Genomic DNA, 19,207 nt, shown 5'->3' with positions numbered 1-19,207 from the left:
GCTATTTTTGAAAAATCGTTAAAATGTGCCTCAAATCTTTCCGAAAATTGTCATGATTTAGAAAACTTTTTTTTTTAAATTTCGACGTCAGGCCTGAATGGTTTAAGACAGTGGTTCCCAAACTGGGGGAAATTATTTTGGGGGATAATGTGCAGCATTGTTTTCTCACTCAACAGTAACCGAACCACCAACATACGGTATAAGTGTATACAGGGTATCTGCACACTTCTAAAATTACAATCTAAAGACCCTTTAAGACCTTTTTAATACCAAATTGGCAGCTTGTAATTTGACTATTTTCACAGTGTAGCTGTGTGGAACTGATTCAAACTAAATAAAATTCCAAGTGCTTGTCAAAGTTGTCAGGGTGGGGGTCTCCAGTTCAAATATGATTATTTTTGGGGGGGTCGCAGCCTGAAACATTTGGGAACCGTTGGTTTAAGAAGTATGTCTTAAAAGGGGAAAACCACCCATTTTCAACATTTTACTATATCATTAATATACCTTAGAGCTGTTGTGTGGAAATAATTAAAAAAAAGTCCCCCCATTCTGTGTTTCCTAGAACTGTAATTATGAAAAAAAATCATTAACATGGTGAAACACATTATTTTCAGACCTCTAGTTCTAGGAAACACAGAATGGGGGGACTTTTTTATTATTTCCACACAACAGCTCTAAGGTATATTAATGACATAGTAAAATGTTGAAAATGAGTGGAATGCCCCTTTAAGAAAATGTCTCCCTGTGCACTACTTGATGGCATCATTAAACGTTTTTTATGTATTTCTTTTTATTTCATTGTTCCTGCGTTGAAGAAGCTTCATTCAGTGCCTCAGTCTCATTCTCGTAAATCAGCTGGTGTATCTTAAATTTCACGGCGGCCTTCCGTTTTGGCGAAAAGCTTTTCACAGTGGGGACGAGGCTCATGAGGAACATCTCGTCGGCGTCCCGGTCGGGCAGAGACAAGGGGACGCTGGTCTCCTCTATCGCCCGCAAGAGGCCCGCTTGGAAAGGGGTCAGCGATGGATCGTGGGAGTGGTACGTGCGGCGCACTTTGGCAGGGCCCGGAAGGTCTTCTTCATTGTCGTACTCGTCCTCTTCGTCTTCCTCTTCCGAGACCTCATACAAGAACTCTGGGGGGGAGGTGTCCTCGATGTCTGGGACTTCCTGGATCTCTGGGGTTTCCGGGGTGTAAGGCTGGGTGACACAGGGCCAAAAATAAAACACTGTTAGTTTATATCGCTGTTTCCCAAACAGTGGGTCAGGAGGACCCGTGTCTGGGTCGTGGAGCTTGTAGATCTGCTACTTTCACTAGTTTGGGTCCGGGGGAAAATGTGTAATTTCTCTGGGTCTTGAGCTAAAATGTTTGGGAACCACTGTTTTATATCAATATTATGATATTGTGAGGATGGCTGCTGTTGTAGGTGCTTTCACAATACAGTTTACACAATGTGATTTTGGGTAATTAATCATCATTAATGCCTATATAATCTCTGGCAATTAATAGAACTAGAATAATCAGGCAAGTTCAGAAAATGACATGACTTTACTGCAATGCAGCCTTTAAAACCGTAAAAAGAAAATGCCATATCACAATATTATAATACAAAATTCCAGGCATCACAAAATGTACATATTACTAGAGGCCGACAGATATATGGACAATTATTTGACTATCACGTCTGCAATGCAATTACAATGCCAGTGGTTCTGAAACTTTTGAATGTCAAGGACCACCATAAATTGTACAAATGGAACCAAATGGACCCTTGGGTCGCCGTGGGTACATTTTGTTCCATTTGTACACTCAGAGTTACAGACTTTTAAGGGTTCATTTGGAAGTTGGAACCCCCTATAGGGATTGTTAAAGAGGGAATTGTTAAAATCCTAAAGTGTTACCCCAACCCTATGAATCCCAGCACTACCTGGGCGTGTGTAGTGTCCGGACTTGCCTCCTTAGCTGGAGGAGGCACTAGGGTGCCATTGCCCTGCGGAGCTTGCGTTAGGGTGCTGATGGTGCCCTGCAGGGTAGCCGGAGGTGGTGCTAGGGTGATGGTGCCCTGAGGAGCCGGAGGTCGTGCTAGGGTGATGATGGTGCCCTGGTGAGCCAGAGGTGGTGCTAGGGTGATGATGCCCTGGTGATGAGCCGGAGGTGGCAACCGGAAGCTGCTGTTGCCCATGATGTGCGGCACCATGAAAGACATGTGCTGCGCATGCTTCCACTCCTTCCCTGACAGCGCCTCAGAGCTACTTCTGTTTTGGTCTTTTTCTTTTTTCAATATCTTGCGGTAGGTGTCCACCAGGTTTTTCCATTTCGCCTGGGCTTTGTCGACTGGTGGGGGGGAAAACACAAGCTTGTAGATGGGCTATTTCTGGCAAAGAGGTTTTGTGTGTGTGTAGAGGGGGAAAAGGGGCAGTATTGACGGTTTAAGTGGTTAAATGTCTGGAAGTACACATCGTACTCAATCGTGCATTTCTGTGAATGTATTTTTATTTTTTAAATCAGACGAGTTTCTATTTTCTAATACGTTGCATATTAATAACTATGGTATTATCGAACTCACAGACCACCATACCTCCTCGTGTCAAATAGCTGATCTACAAGCTCACACCGAGTCACGTTGCCTGTATATCGGCTATTTCTGGTGAATGTTCCCCCCCAGAATATAGGGATGCTGGGGTTCAAGTGGTTAAATGTCAAGTGTGACGTTATTAGCCTGGAAACCAGACAAATCTGCCACAGGGAAAACATATCCCTGGGGAGATTGGGTCTGGCACTCCTCGGTTTGAATTACATTTCGCTCACCCCAGAGTTGTGTGTGACCAATCAGAGCCCACTATTCAAAGTGAGACTTTTTGGGGGGATCTCAGGATCCCCAGGAGGAAGTTACTAATGTTGCTCTGGAGAGGAATGTCTGGAGCTCTCTGGTGGAGCTGTTGCCCCCACGACCCGACTATGGATAAGCGGAATCTGTTTGTAACCGCCCCTTGGAGATAAATCTTTGAAGTTCCAGACTAAATATCTACACAGTGATATTAGTCTCGCCATGCCAGGCTATTAAGTTATATTTTCAGGCCTAGTAGGCTATTCGCGGAACTGGGGAAAGATTTACAATTTACATATTTACATATAGGCTACCATAATATGACATAAATGGAATGTTGTTCAGGTGTGTCGTGGATGAAAAAGGTTATTTACGGGGGTAACGTATAAGACGTTTGAGAACCACTGGTCTATAGCTTGCAACCGTCATTGTCAGGGTTTTTGGGTATTCTACAACTGCACATCATGGAAATAAATGACCCATATGATGAGGAAATAATAAAGAGATGTACATCTCCTTATTCTTTTTCGGGTGTTTTGTACTCATAATGATAGTTCCGTTGCCAGATTGTGACTGACGTCCTGAGTGAGTAAAACACTTAGTGTGTTTACTTTATCAACACACCATGTTTTTCCTGGCAGGGGAAGGAGAGCGCTCGTTTTGACTCACTCGACATCCTGTCATAACATCTATGCCAGATAAATGCATTGCATACCTTTTAAATTAAATCACTTTTAAACCAGGTGCACTGCACGGCGACCGCCTGTGGCTTTACATATAACAACATCCTTGTTTTGTGCAGGCGGGGCATATACTTTTTGACATTGTTCTTATAGTTAACGCGTTATTACAATACATTATGTTGGGTGTTTTCCTTTCCAATCAGGGTTGAAGGCACTCCACGCCAGTGTCTCAGTGAGTAAACCAGTGTCTTGTTTGTTGCATGGGCTACAATACATGATAAACACATATGTGCGTCGTAACAGAAACTACGTTGTATTGGTAAACAACTAAACAGCTGTCTGTTCAGTGTTTATACACGTGTGCACACATAATTTAAAACCCACCCAGTATTTCAGTGTTTGAACTGAATTAACTCACGCGTCATGCCACACATCATGGCAATGCTCTCCCACAGTGCCTTCTTTTTGTTGAGGTTCTTAAAGTCCGCCGTGTGCTTGTCGTAGAGGATGGGGTGGCAGCTGACGGCCACGATGAGACGGTCCTCCATGGTTGGTCAGACAGACAGTTCGGTTGTTGTAATCTAAATCGGTTCCACTTCCACGGTTCAATGTTTGGGTTTCGGGTGGGAAGGACTTCTTGGAAATGTACAGCGAATAAATAAATAGACGCTTCGCTTTGCGAGTTGCGGATCCGGTCCGGATTCTAGAGCGGATATGTTTAAAAAACGACGCGTCCGTTTTGTACAAAAAACAGACAGGATACAGTAGAGTAGGCGGGCTCTAGAGCGGATCCAGAACCCCGTGGGTGAAATGGAAAAGCGAGTTTGGAGTAGTGGGGAGATTCTGTTTCCCGTCCGTTTCTGATTGGCTGCCGCTTTCTCTCACGTTGACGCTGTGTGTACAGTTACAGTAATGGTCTCCTCGCCGCAGGGCGGCAGCGGAAAATGGCTTGCCTTGCCGCACCCGCAGGCCCGCACCGCGTTTTGCTGACTGTTATTGCCGCGTTGCCACATTGAAATCTCGGATATTTAGTTTGTGATGATAATGCATTTGCGACTGGTGTTGCATATTCATTAAATCACACCTGTGTACAGTACACCCCATGATACATGATCGGGTGCGTTCGGAAATGCGCACCGGGAGCGCACTCGCCTATTAGTTTGCACTGCACAGTGCGCTCAGTGCGCTATTTCCGAACGCGCCATCATTCTTTATACCAAGTGGACATGCATGCAGTCTCAATTAAATGAGTGGTTTAGCTTGATTAGCTTGACGCATCATCATCATCATCATTGCTTTCACATGTTTGCATGATTTCAAATCTATTGAAATACACAACATAATAAAATAGGCCTATTGCCCGTGGTGTTTTCGTTCAGAACTTCTGTAAACTTTAGTTTAGACTGCACTTATTGCTATATCCATAATATCCACAAGAGGGCAGCCTTGGTCTGAACTTGAGGATTCTTTAGTTTATGCCATGGAGTGACATTTCTCTGTTCTTCTGAATTTTCAATAGTGTGCACATCCATACTAAACGGAGAATGAACATAAGTTGTCTTTGAGTATACTAGTTTCTCAGGAAAAAAACAAATTAAACAAATGTTTTCAATGCTTTTATTTACAAAATAAAACTCAACAAGTACTGTAATCCATAAACTGTATAAAGTGAAGTACAGGCAAAATTTATGAATATCGACATCAAATGGGTCCATACAGTGCTATCTGTCTTCTGTCGAGGAACGCACTCATCATGGTTCCTGAACAATCTCTTGATGCATCATCAATCATCACCACCAGTGAGTGAATTCTCTGACAGAGTAACTGTCACCTGCACATTGAACAAGCTGTGTGTCCACAGACTCCACAGGTGAAGAGTCCCAGGTGAACTTCATCTTCAGTTCAACTGTTCTCTCTGTGGACCAACTAGGCTCCTGCTCCACTGCTGACCCATCGGCCTCCTCTGACAGAGGAGAGGCTTTGCAGCACCGACCAGAGGGACTGTCTTTCTTCAGGATGGAGTCAATGGAGAAAGAACTGTTGAACTTCACCTCACATCTGCTGTTAACAGCTTTGCAGGCTGCAGCTGGTGGGGTCATCTCCTTTCTCTCTGTGGAGGTGAACTCTGGGAACCACTCCAAAAGGCCATGGAAGTGACGATGCACCATCTTTTCTGTTATTTTGCTGTGATCCAGTTTCCAGTAGTTACATGGGGACTCTGGGCTGAATGAAATCTGAAAATGGAAGAACGGTACGGTTAGAATTTATTGAGATGAGATATGAGAGCTCAGGTAAATACTGAATAATTTGTGACAATTCTTATCAGCGAAAGGAATTTATATTTACCTTGACAAAACATGTGTCGGTTGACAAGCGGACTCTGATGGTGTTCTCAAACGATTTTGTCCGCCGAGATCCCAATGAGTCCAGTCTGTTCATCAACTGCAGGAAAGAAACATACGTGTTATTATGAATGCATTCTTGGAGAAGTCAAATTTACATTTGATATAAAATGGATATCACTGGCAGAGATAAGGCCAAGTTTGAAGTAGCTAATGTTGCCCAGGAAAGGAAAGAGTTAAATTATTAGTGGATTGTGCGTTTCTTACCTGACTGAAGGTGAGCATCTTTTCTGGAGAGTCTTGTAGGACGAAGGCGATCATTGCCAAGAAGGTTTTGCACTCGTTGAACCTTTCTTGCCGAGTAGCATTGGGTGGATCGGGACTCATGCACATTCTCTTGGTGGGTCTAGCAGCAGCACAATCATCAGTGAGTCCATCGTCTGCGTAGATCCTGTCAACAGTTCTCTCTGTAGACCAATTACGCTTCTGCTGCACTTTGACCGACCCAACAGACTTCTCTGACAGCGGAGAGGCTTTGCAGCCCATACCAGAGGGACTATCTTTCTTCAGGATGGAGTCAATGGAGAAAGAACTGCTGAACTTCCCCTCACATCTGCTGTTAACAGCTTTGCAGGCTGCGGCTTCAGGAGAGTGGAGCGTTGTGTAGTGGTCTGGTGGTGGTGTGGTCAACATATCCTTTCTCTCCATGGAGCTGAATTCGGGGAACCACCAGATAACTCCTTTGAAGTGACGACGTGCCATCTTTTCTGTTATCTTACTATGATCAAATCTCCAGTTGTTCCATGGGTCTGACGGGCTCAGTGCAATCTGAAAAGTAAAGCAGTATGTTGTCAGTATAATGATATTTCAGCTATTTAGAGTTGACAGTTTACATTTTTATCAGTGAAATGTTTGTTTGGCTAATGTATATTTACCTTGACAAAACATGTGTTGGCTGACAAACAGACTCTGATGTTGTTCTCAAAGGATCTTGTCCTCGTCGACCCGAATGCTTCCAGTCTGTCCATCAACTGCATGGAGGAAAAAATAGAAATCAAGTTACAAATTAGGTCTGAAATAAGTTACCATGTAGACCTGAGAGCCTTCGCAACACCAAGTGACGGCCTTTTATCCCCATATATGGCATTACATTACATTATGAAATGTATCAAACGGTTAGCAGCAGGATGTATTGTCTGTTTCTTACCTGACTAAAGGTGAGCATCTTGCCTGGAGAGTCTTGTAGGATGAAGGCGACCATTGCCAAGTAGGTTTTGCACTTGTTGAAACTTTCTTGCAGAGCAGCATTGGGTGAATGGTGGTAAGACAGACGAGGTCCGTGGTTTTCAGACATCTTGTATCTTTGTTGTAGAATCAAGTCCAGGACACAGAGCAGTGGTTTGAGAAGTTCTCTCAGTCAGTAGCTTGTGCTGAATGAGCAGATGTCCAGGTCTCTGGATATATAAACCCTGTTGGAACAATAGGACATTCGAAGGTGTGAATTGCTGCTTGGTTAATGAGGGCCTTTCCATAGATGAGCTTTGATGGCCAGGGTGGAGCCAATGACCACAACAACAATAGACCATGTCCAACAGATCCTTTGGAGGTATCTGGGTGTAACATTCATTTTAGTTTTTTAGTTTTATTTTAGCATGAATATCAGAGTGACAGTGGAAACAAACAGTATTCATTTCTCAAACAATGATCTTGAATTCCGTTTATTTTGGATACAGATTCCCAGAGCATATCAATATTTTTTGTTCATGGTTGTCTCGTTATATTTTGAGCATGTTGAACATATTGACATTGAGAAGTAAAAACCCAATGTTTTAATCCAACATGTTTTTTGTTTATTTGTAAGATGGACCGCACATGTCCATGCATATGATATAACCTTCATATCCGGACTGTCCCACATAACACAAATCCAATCTATAATGTTCGTACACTAATTCATGTCAAATTGTATTCTTTACTACCCTGTGGTGTATAGTGTGAATCATTAGTTACTACGTAAATAGATTATTTTTCTACTTATAAATGTAGATAGCATGTAGAGACAGATGCCATGGGTTCATTAACCCAGCATCCAATAGTTTCAATGTACATATTGTATGATGTTTAGACATTATAATACAATCAGTGATAACTGAGGTACTGTACTGTACTGTACTGTACTGTACTGTACTGTACTGTACTGTACTGTACTGTACTGTACTGTACTGTACTGTACTGTACTGTGTAAATGTATAATACATGTGTTGACTTCATTGAATGGCCCATTAGCCTCACAAACCTCCTGGAGTACGCATATTCATTATGCACATCACCTACACAGTTAGATACACGTCACTATTATGCACATCACCTCCACACCTCTGGAATGGCTGTACATTGATAAGCTAATGTCAGCAATGTTACCATATTAGACATATTTAGGTTTTTCCAGTAAGGTTTCTCCTGTGTGTGTGTGTGTGTGTGTGTGTGTGTGTGTGTGTGTGTGTGTGTGTGTGTGTGTGTGTGTGTGTGTGTGTGTGTGTGTGTGTGTGTGTGTGTGTGTGTGTGTGTGTGTGTGTGTGTGTGTGTGTGTGTGTGTGTGTGTGTGTGTGTGTGGTTCCAATGATTATTGTATTATAATGTTTATACTGTACTGTACAGTTCGGCTCCATATATGGAGATCTAAGGGTTTGAGGTCAGATGTAGATTGCTGGCCGGCTCCATATATGCAGATCTATGCAATATTGAAGCAATGATTTGTATGGTATGTCCTATAAGTCCATGTCTATCTATCTATCTATCTATCTATCTATCTATCTATCTATCTATCTATCTATCTATCTATCTATCTATCTATCTATCTATCTATCTATCTATCTATCTATCTATCTATCTATCTATCTGATGATCCAGTCTTCTCCATGTATGGTTATCCAGGGTTAGATGAGGTCAGTGTCGTGATCTTCATATATAGAGATGGCCATATGGCGTGACGTGTCACGAGGTGTGATGACACGAGGCGTGACCATATATGGAGACGTGACCATATATGGAGACGTGATGTCACGAGGCGTCATCTGGGAAAGGCATATTTTCTGTTTTTTATGCACCACACATCTGGAACAAACTCACAGAAAATTGCAGGTAAAAATGTGTACCACTGAATATGTTTCATTTGTACTGTACCTAATTACTTTATTACTTTACTTTTTATTGTATTCAAACCTCCTTTTATATTGCTGTTCTGGATATCCTGTGTTTTTTTATAATGGTTTAGTTAAAACACTTTGTATTGCCCTGTTCTCATTGTACAAAAGGCCTAAAGACCAGAACATTGTATTCAGCGTATAAGCCCAAAGTGAATATTCCACACATTGCACAGTGAAAAGGTTTGTTTTCAGTCACAGCAGTCGAGGCAAGAAGAGAAGAGTTGTTTCATGCCACCTCTGCTGCATTCCAGTGATTATCGCCTCGTCTCATGTCTCTATTGTCTTAGACGATGATCCCCTTTGAAAGAGACCAGGTGTAAATTATAACTACTGTCAGGGAAGTTTACACAGAACATCAATCAAATGATCAAATGTGCTCCTTAAAAACATTTAGCATAGGAATGTTGTGAACACAGCCGATCCACTGTGTGCCCTATAGTGCCCTATAGTTTGTATAGTTCCAATGATTACTGTACTGTACTGTACTGTACTGTACTGTACTGTACTGTACTGTACTGTACTGTACTGTACTGTACTGTACTGTACTGTACTGTACTGTACTGTACTGTACTGTACTGTACTGTACTGTACTGTACTGTGTAAATGTATAATACACATGTGTTGACTTCATTGAATGGCCCATTAGCCTCACAAACCTCCTGGAGTATGCATATGCATTATGCACATCACCTACACAGTTAGATACACATCACTATTATGCAAATCCACCTCTGGAATGGCTGTACATTGATAAGCTAATGTCAGCAATGTTACCATATTAGACATATTTAGGTTTTTCCAGTAAGGTTTCTCCTGTGTCTTCATTGTGTGTGTGTGTGTGTGTGTGTGTGTGTGTGTGTGTGTGTGTGTGTGTGTGTGTGTGTGTGTGTGTGTGTGTGTGTGTGTGTGTGTGTGTGTGTGTGTGTGTGTGTGTGTGTGTGTGTGTGTGTGTGTGTGTGTGTGTGTGTGTGTGTAGTTCAAATGATTATTGTATTATAATGTTTGTACTGTACTGTACTGTACTGTACTGTACTGTACTGTACTGTACTGTACTGTACTGTACTGTACTGTACTGTGTAAATGTATAATACATGTGTTGACTTCATTGAATGGCCATTAGCCTCACAAACCCTGGGAGTCCTGGATGAGGTGATAATCACTGGAATGTGTTCTGTTCATGAACACATCAACAACATGACCTCTTATTCACGTCAATCTTCTTTCTACACAATTACACTCACTTCTGCATTAAAGAACACAGTCACATTTTACCAGCTACATTTACTGTACAGTACTGTACTTTTAAATAATAGTAAACCTCAACATTTCAATGTGTCTACACTTCTACTCTATACATCTCGGAGGCAAATATTGGACTTGCTCCACTGCAATTATTTGAGTTACAAGCTACGTAATTGTATACTAATGTATGGTATTGTAGACGTACATTGTTGTTACAAAACATAATAACATTACATTTATATATGTAAATGGTCAAGGTGTGTGTGTGTGTGTACATGTGTCACACAGGTTATCCACTAAGACATGGTTCTCAAACTTTGTAATTGCAACCAAAGGTCGCATTTACTATGAAAACGTGCAATTCCTGTGCAAATCCCGTCAGTGTATCATTCAAAATCCCCATACATGGAAAAGCCCCCATATATGGTGCCCAGGTCTTGTGACATCGCGTGACATCATCAGTGGAGATCCCTGATGTCATCAATATTGGCCGGCAACTCCACATCTGACCTCAAACCTCAAATCCTTAGATCTCCATATATGGATATATTACATTTATATATGTAAATGGTCATGGCCTTAGATCTCCATATATGGAGCTGACCTGTTCTGAAATTCCATATCTTGATCTGGACTCATCAAACCATGTACACTCAAGACATGCTCCTTATATGGCCAGTACAGAATTCCTGCGCTCGCCCAGCAGTCTGCCGTAAACGAGGCGGATGCGTGCAGCCGTGCACGCTTCTCGCCCTTATGTGTCTTTCTTCTTTTTTTAATTTTTTTTTTTTGTGGCTTTCACCTTTATTTTATATTTGTTATGGAGGGACAGACAGTAGGCTGACAGGAAATGGGGAGAGAGATGGGGGGGAAGACATGCAGTAAAGGCCGTCGGGATCGGGAGTCGAACCCACGGCACACTGCCAGACTGGAATACCAGCCAAGGTGCCTGGACCGCTGAGCCACGGCCCAGGCCGCCCTTATGCGTCTTACTGGTTAATTAATAGTAATATAATTCAGTATTAATGATTATTATATATATACAGCACCCTATCTGAGAATATTGTGTACCCCTCATTTGTGTCGTTAAAATATTTCAATATGTATCCATATAGCCAGTGTATAAGGTCAAAGGTTAAACGACTTTATGTTGTATTAACTCATTTGTCTGGAGCCCTGTCTAACAGTTTTGATTGATTGAAATATGTATTAACAGTTTTGCAGAATTACAGTACATTTCAAGCACAACTCAATACAAAGACTGTCAACTGTGAGTGGACGACCCAATAAATCATTACACTTGTTTACAAGAGGGTCCACCTTGTTAAATTCATCAAAACATTTAGAGACGTACAAATAGACACTTCTATATAGCCAAAGAACAGGAATTCATCATAAATGAGGTAAAAAGGGAAAAGAAACATATACAGTGAGGGGGAAAAGGGGTGGGGGGATTCAGATTGTACGGGGACCGTCCGTAGGTGCCCTTTGAGAGCGGTTTTGAAGGAGTCAAGGGATTTGCATGTCTTAATGACTGTTGGTAGGGCGTTCCACATTTTGGTGGCATAGGAGCGAAAATAATTTAGTCCCTTGTTTGTGCCGAATCTGGGTTGTACATGGTTTGTTGCACTCCCTCTGGTGTTGTGGGTGTGGACTTCGTTAACATTAAGGAAGTATTTAGACAGGTACATGGGTATCTTGGTGGTGTATCGAATCTTGTAGACCAGACCCATTGCAAGATGCTGTACTCTGTCGTCGACCCTAAGCCATTCCAGCCTGTCAAAGTGGGCAGGGGTGAGGGGGGTGAGGACAAGTAAGAGCCTGGAGCCTTGTTTTAAGGGCCTTTTGAGGTGCTGTGGTACCAAGAGGTGCATGCATAGTCGAAGAAACATTGTACGAGGGCTCCTGTTAAGGTCTTCAAGGTGTTTTTTTCTAATGGAAATATATATATTTTTTAAAAACAGGGTCGTATTATAATCGGGGACTAGACTATTTGACATTCAATGTTCTTTTTCCACAAAGAGTCTTGAAAAATGGGGATTGTCTTATAATGTATAGGATGCCAGGTCAATAATGACCTTGCATCAGTCTACATTCTATCTAAATAAAAAATGTTTCCTTTGCATAAGCCTGTAATGGCGTCGAAGCTAGGGCCAGTGCTGTGCTACGGGCTATGGGTGGAGTCTGAAGAGGTGACTAAGAATATATATCTTTGTTCATAGTGGATCGGATGGTTCACAACATTCCTATGCTAAATGCTTTTAAGGAGCACATTTGATCATTTGCTTGATGTTCTGTGTAAAGCACATTGAATTGCTAGATAAAACTTTACACCTTGTCTCTTTGAAAAGGGATCATCGTCTAAGACAATAGAGACATGAAACGAGGCGATAATCACTGGAATGCAGCAGAGGTGGCATGAAACAACTCTTCTCTTCTTCCCTCGACTGCTGTGACTGAAAACAAACCTTTTCACTGTGCAATGTGTGGAATATTCACTTTGGGCTTATACGCTGAATACAATGTTCTGGCCTTTAGGCCTTTTGTACAATGCCCATTGTACAATGCCCTGTACAATGAGAACAGGGCAATACAAAGTGTTTTAACTAAATCATTATAAAAAAACACACAGAATATCCAGGACAGCAATATAAAAGGAGGTTTGAATACAATACAAAATAAAGTAATAAAGTAATTAGGTACAAATGAAACAATTTACAATTTAGGCATTTAGCAGACGCTCTTAATCCAGAGCGACTTACATTAAGCAAGAACAAAAAGCATGGGAATACATCACATATTCAGTTGTACACATTTTTAAAACGACGAGTTGCAGCAGACCTGCAAGTTTGTTCCAGATGTGTGGTGCATAAAAACAGTAAATATGCCTTTCCCAGATGACGCCTCGTGACATCACGTCTCCATATATGGTCACGTCTCCATATATGGTCACGCCTCATGACATCACACCTTGTGATACTTTATCCATAAAGAATATGAAAATGTACCATTCCCCCTCAGCCAGAAAAATCTAAAACACATGATATAGCAAGGACAAAAGTTTAAAACCCAATGTGTGTGACATGCATTTCATTTGAGCGTACACAGTTTATAAAGTATGTGCAATGCAATCCTTTAAAAAGCTACCAGCACAGTGCAGTTTACATTCGGTAAACTGCACACAGTAATGTTAGTAATGTCTTGGTGTATAGCAAAATATATATATTTTTTTAGCATGTTATACAGTACACAGATGTGGTCGGGCATCCTATAATGTTTATAGTTGTGAATAGTTGTGAATTATAATTCAGAATTTCAACAGTCATATTAACACAATTACAAAGTCAGCCTACTGTCACTTGAAGAATATATCATAGCTTAGCGTAATAACAATATTTCGATACCAGTTAGACGCCCTGCGGGCGAGGTCGCGTGCACACATCCGCCTGGGTGACGGCAGACGGCACACTGCCATATATGGAGCGTGTCTTGAGACTTGAGTGTACAGGGTTTTATGAGGTCAGATCAACATATGGAATGTCAGAACAGTTCGGCTCCATATATGGAGATCTAAGGGTTTGAGGTCAGATGTAGATTGCTGGCCGGCTCCATATATGCAGATCTATGCAATATTGAAGCAATGATTTGTATGGTGTGTCCTATAAGTCCATGTGGGCTGGGAGCCTTGGGTGCATGACACAAAAATAAAGAAATCTATCTATCTATCTATCTATCTATCTATCTATCTATCTATCTATCTATCTGATGATCCAGTCTTCTCCATGTATGGTTATCCAGGGTTAGATGAGGTCAGTGTCGTGATCTTCATATATAGAGATGGCCATATGGCGTGACGTGTCACGAGGTGTGATGTCACGAGGCGTGACCATATATGGAGACGTGCCCATATATGGAGACGTGATGTCACGAGGCGTCATCTGGGAAAGGCATATTTTTCTGTTTTTATGCACCACACATCTGGAACAAACTCACAGCAAATTGCAGGTCTGCTTTAAAAATGTGTACCACTGAATATGTTTCATTTGTACCTAATTACTTTATTACTTTATTTTGTATTGTATTCAAACCTCCTTTTATATTGCTGTCCTGGATATCCTGTGTTTTTTTGTAATGATTTAGTTAAAACACTTTGTATTGCCCTGTTCTCATTGTACAGGGCATTGTACAATGGGCATTGTACAAAAGGCCTAAAGGCCAGAACATTGTATTCAGCGTATAAGCCCAAAGTGAATATTACACACATTGCACAGTGAAAAGGTTTGTTTTCAGTCACAGCAGTCGAGGCAAGATGAGAGTTTCATTCCACCTCTGCTGCATTCCAGTGATTATCGCCTCGTTTCATGTCTCTACTCTCTATTGTCTTAGACGATGATCCCCTTTCAAAGAGACCAGGGACCAGAGACTACTGTCAGGGAAGGTGTATATATTCAGCAATTCAATGTGCTTTACACAGAACATCAAGCAAATTATCAAAATGTGCTCCTTAAAACCATTTAGCATAGGAATGTTGTGAACACAGCCGATCCACTGTGAACACCTAAATTATTTTGTAATAACAATGCACATCTACAATATTGAATATATAAGTAGCTGATTACTTTCCAACTCTGGTCAAATGTGTGTTCTTTAAGAAGTGAGTGTAATTGTGTAGAAAGGTTTGTGAGGCTAATGGGCCATTCAATGAAGTCAACACATTTATACAGTACAGTACAGTACAGTACAGTACAGTACAGTACAGTACAGTACAGTACAGTACAGTACAGTACAGTACAGTACTCCATGATCATAGGTAAACCAAGAACCTGTCATCAGTCTAAACATTATAATACAATAATCATTGGAACTATACAAACTATAGGATGCCAGGTCAATAAATGAATGTGACGTCTGTCTACATAACATGCAATCTAAATTACATGCAGGTAATAATTTTTCCGTACACCATTCTGTGAAATAAATTTGTTTTATGTGGTGGTTTTTCCATATTTATTTCGCTATACGCTCAAATGAAATACATGTCATGTGTTTTAAACTCTTGTCCATGTTATATGTTTTAGATTAGCTAATTAGCTTCAATCAATGTACAGCCGTTCCAGAGGTGTGCAGGTCATGTGCATAATAGTGATGCGTATCTAACTGTGTAGGTGATGTGCATAATAGTGATGCGTATCTAACTGTGTAGGTGATGTGCATATAGTGATGCGTATCTAACTGTGTAGGTGATGTGCATAATAGTGATGCGTATCTAACTGTGTAGGTGATGTGCATAATAGTGATGCGTATCTAACTGTGTAGGTGATGTGCATAATAGTGATGTGTATCTAACTGTGTAGGTGATGTGCATAATAGTGATGTGTATCTAACTGTGTAGGTGATGTGCATAATGCATATCAATGTCACAGTTGAATGTGCAAAGGAGTTGAGCAGATATGCATCACTGAGAGACCATTGGCTTTGATGAAGACATTACATTTATGTTCAACATTTACCAGGTGTACATTATATGTTATAATTAATGAAACAAATCAATGTACAGTAATACAGATTCACAAGACATTGCAGTGTTGCAAAGAACACAATTTGACGTGAGAGCGAATTTGAGATATGTCTTATGCACATGAATCCACGTATATACCCTCATTCCTCCCCTGCATCAAATATCCTCGCCGGAAATGGACAATCTAAAAGTTCACAATGTATCACAACTTGACACGTTGTGACCTTGTAGATCAGTTATTTTCATGGAAGGTTCTTCACCTCCTATGACATGTCCAGAATTGGGCATTTCATCTCCCATTAATCCACTGTGAAATGTATAGAAAAGTACAATAGTTAATTAGTCATTGGGCATCTATTTTAATATTATAAAGATATAATATGCTGTATAATATGCTGTAACTGTCAAAGACTGGAGTCAATGTTGTCCACAATCCAGCACTAAATAAGTTCCAAACATGGAAGTATGTTTGGAACTGTATATCAATATAGACTATACACTATAGGGTAGCCTCAGTCTGTTTCAGGTACAAACAATGAAGTGCAGAGGTGATAATCACTGGAATGTAAGCAAAACTTCCCCTCATTGAATAAACATGAACCAGTAAACTCAAATATATGCTGATGTTCATTTAAACACTGTTAGAACTATACCTGAATATGGTGAATGTATTGGACAGACTAGGTTAGCTAGGTTTGGCAGATTTTTAAGGTTTACAGTATATATCACAGAATTAAAATAAATTAAACAAATAACCCACAAATATACAGAGTGCATCCAGATAATGCTAGAAATGTTTTTTCATCCCACATATGCATATTTTGTTTTTACTTCTTTAGTTCAACATGCTCAAATTATAACGAGATATTGATCGTTCCACTGTTAAAATTCAATTCAAAGGGCTCTATTGGCATGAGAAAACATACTTTTACATTGCCAACGCAAAATATATGTACAATTGAAAGTCAGAATCTTCAATAAATCTAAATCCGAAATTTCTACCAAGATCACTAATAATGCAGATAGTCGAGGAATACACACAATTATTAGTTATGTTCCATTTTGATATCCATCTCCTATCACAGCAGCTCACAGTCTTGCTGCTGTGTTTGCACATTGTTGTACTTCACCCAGCAGATATGGGAGTTTTTTGTTGTTCTGATATTCTTTTTTTATTTCCAAGATTATCTAAAATGTAGACTATATTTAAATTAATAGAATCGATTGAAATAAAACTAAACTAATTATGAATGTTCCACCCAGATACCTCCAGAGGATCTGTTGGACACAGTCTATTGTCGTTGTTGTGGTCATTAGCTCCACCCTGGCCATCATAGCTCATCTGACAAGGGTCCCATTTAGCAGGAATTCACACCTTCTAATGTCCTATTGTTCCAACAGGGTTTATATATCCAGAGACCTGGACATCAGCTCATTCAGCACAAGCTACTGACTGAGAGAACTTCTCCAACCACTGCTCTGTGTCTTGGACGTCATTCTCATCTACAGCAAATATACAACATGTCTGAAAACCTTGGACCTCACCTCTCTCACAAAGTAATTAAACAATGCAAAACCTACTTGGCAATGATCGCTTTCATCCTGCAAGACTCTCCAGAAAAGATGCTCACCTTTACTCAAGTAAGTAATAGACACACCTGCGCATTGCAATTTGACATACATAAATGATTAGACAAAAGTAAACATGTAATAACATTACATATATAATTCAGTATTATATATTTTGCATCAAGGAATGTATTGTCTTATTTCATACCTGATTTGTAAATTAATTTTGTTTTTTGTTTTTCAGTTGATGGACAGACTGGAAGGATTTGCGTCTAAATGGACAAAATCTTTTGAGAACAACATCAGGGCCTGTTTGTCAACGTACAGCTGTTTTGTCAAGGTAAATATAAATCCCTCTAATGAAGAATGATTCACTGATACATTTTCCACGGTTCAGGGAAAAACATTCAATACCCGAACTCTCACAGCATAATCAAATCTAACTTCTCTTGTTTTTGCTTCACTTTCAGGTTCCAAATGGCCCAGATTCTGCATGGAATTACAACCCCAACTATTGGAAACTTGATCATAGTCAAATAACAGAAAGGATGGTGGAACGTCACTTCCTAGGCCTTCTGGAGTGGTTCCCAGAGTTCACCTCCACAGAGAGAAAGGAGGTGTTGATCACACCACGACCACCACCACCACCGTACCACTACACAACTCTCCATCCTAGTTCTGAAGCCACATCCTGCAAAACTGAGGTGAAGTTCAGCAGTTTCTCCATTGACTCCATCCTGAAGAAAGACACTCCCTCTGGTCTGTGCTGCAAAGCCCCTACTCTGTCAGAGGAGTCCATGGAGAGAACTGTTGGACTGAAGTGGAAGGTCAACTCTTCACCTGTGGGCACACGCCCTGTTCAATGTACAGGTGACAGTTACTCCATCTGCACAACCGGAGGCAGCCAAGACCATGAACTCACTGCTAGATCTGGTGCTGCAGCTAGACCCACCAAGAAGAGGTTGTTGGGGTTGAGTCTGCTGAGTCAGCAAGAAAAGTTCAACCATTGCAAAACCTACTTGGCAAAGATCGCCTTCATCCTGCAAGACTCTCCAGAAAAGAGGCTTACCTTTAGTGAGGTAAGAAACACATCTGATAAAACAAAAACTGTTTAATACATTAAAATGTAAAGTTGTCTCATTTCAGACCTAAGTTGTAATATCACTTTTTATTTTTTCCCAGGTGATGGACAGACTGGAAGCATTCGGGTTTGGGAGGACAAAGTCCTTTGAGAACAACATCAGAGTCTGTTTATCAACCAGCAAATGTTTTACCACGGTAAATATTAATTCATCTGATTATAATATTTAAATGGTGGAATAATGATACTTATTGATGATGATGACTTATACTGATCAAGCTTAATCAAACTTATTTTATTTTATTTTCAGATTCCAATGGGTTGGAATGGGTTGTGCAGGAACTACTGGACAGTTGATCATAGTAAAATAACACAAAAGATTCTGCGTCGTCACTTCAAAGGAATTCTGGAATGGTTCCCTGAGTTGACCTCAGTGAGAAAGGAGCTGTTGACCCCACCGCCACCAGAAGCTGAAGCTGCAGCCTGCAGAGCTGTTAACAGTAGATGTGAGGTCAAGTTCAGCAGTTCTTTCTCCATTGAGTCCATCCTGAATACAGACCGGTGACCGCTACGTGACTCCATCTACTGAAAAGGGGGATTCAAAGAGGGAAAAAAACACTTGCACTCGCAAAGAGATTGTTCACGAGTCATGATGAGTTCCTGGACAGAAGTCCTAAAGCACTGCTCCTTATTTCTACACTTATTTGACCCTGAAATGCATCATTTTGTCTGTAAGAATTC

General features: G+C 40.7%; 2 protein-coding genes across 2 annotated transcripts in view; one reads left to right on the top strand and one right to left on the bottom strand.

Annotated features, from left to right (window-relative positions):
- Positions 1–19,207, top strand: part of LOC306938810 (uncharacterized protein) — an 88,651-nt gene that overhangs the window by 14,464 nt on the left and 54,980 nt on the right. The gene's annotated exons all lie outside the window — the stretch shown is intronic.
- LOC306938811 (uncharacterized protein) lies at positions 737–4,116 on the bottom strand. Its single transcript, XM_079523129.1, has 3 exons — positions 3,927–4,116; positions 1,926–2,332; positions 737–1,197 (listed from the first exon to the last, which is right to left on the bottom strand). The coding sequence occupies exons 1-3, from the start codon at positions 4,054–4,056 to the stop codon at positions 796–798; spliced, it is 939 nt and encodes a 312-aa protein (XP_079379255.1). The 5' UTR covers positions 4,057–4,116; the 3' UTR covers positions 737–795.

This window comes from Electrona antarctica (assembly GCF_951216825.1).
Source record: "Electrona antarctica genome assembly, chromosome: 15".
In the NCBI taxonomy this organism is placed as follows: domain Eukaryota; kingdom Metazoa; phylum Chordata; class Actinopteri; order Myctophiformes; family Myctophidae; genus Electrona; species Electrona antarctica.
The sequence above is the reverse complement of the archived record's forward strand: the minus strand, read 5'-3'. Positions and strand labels throughout refer to the sequence as shown.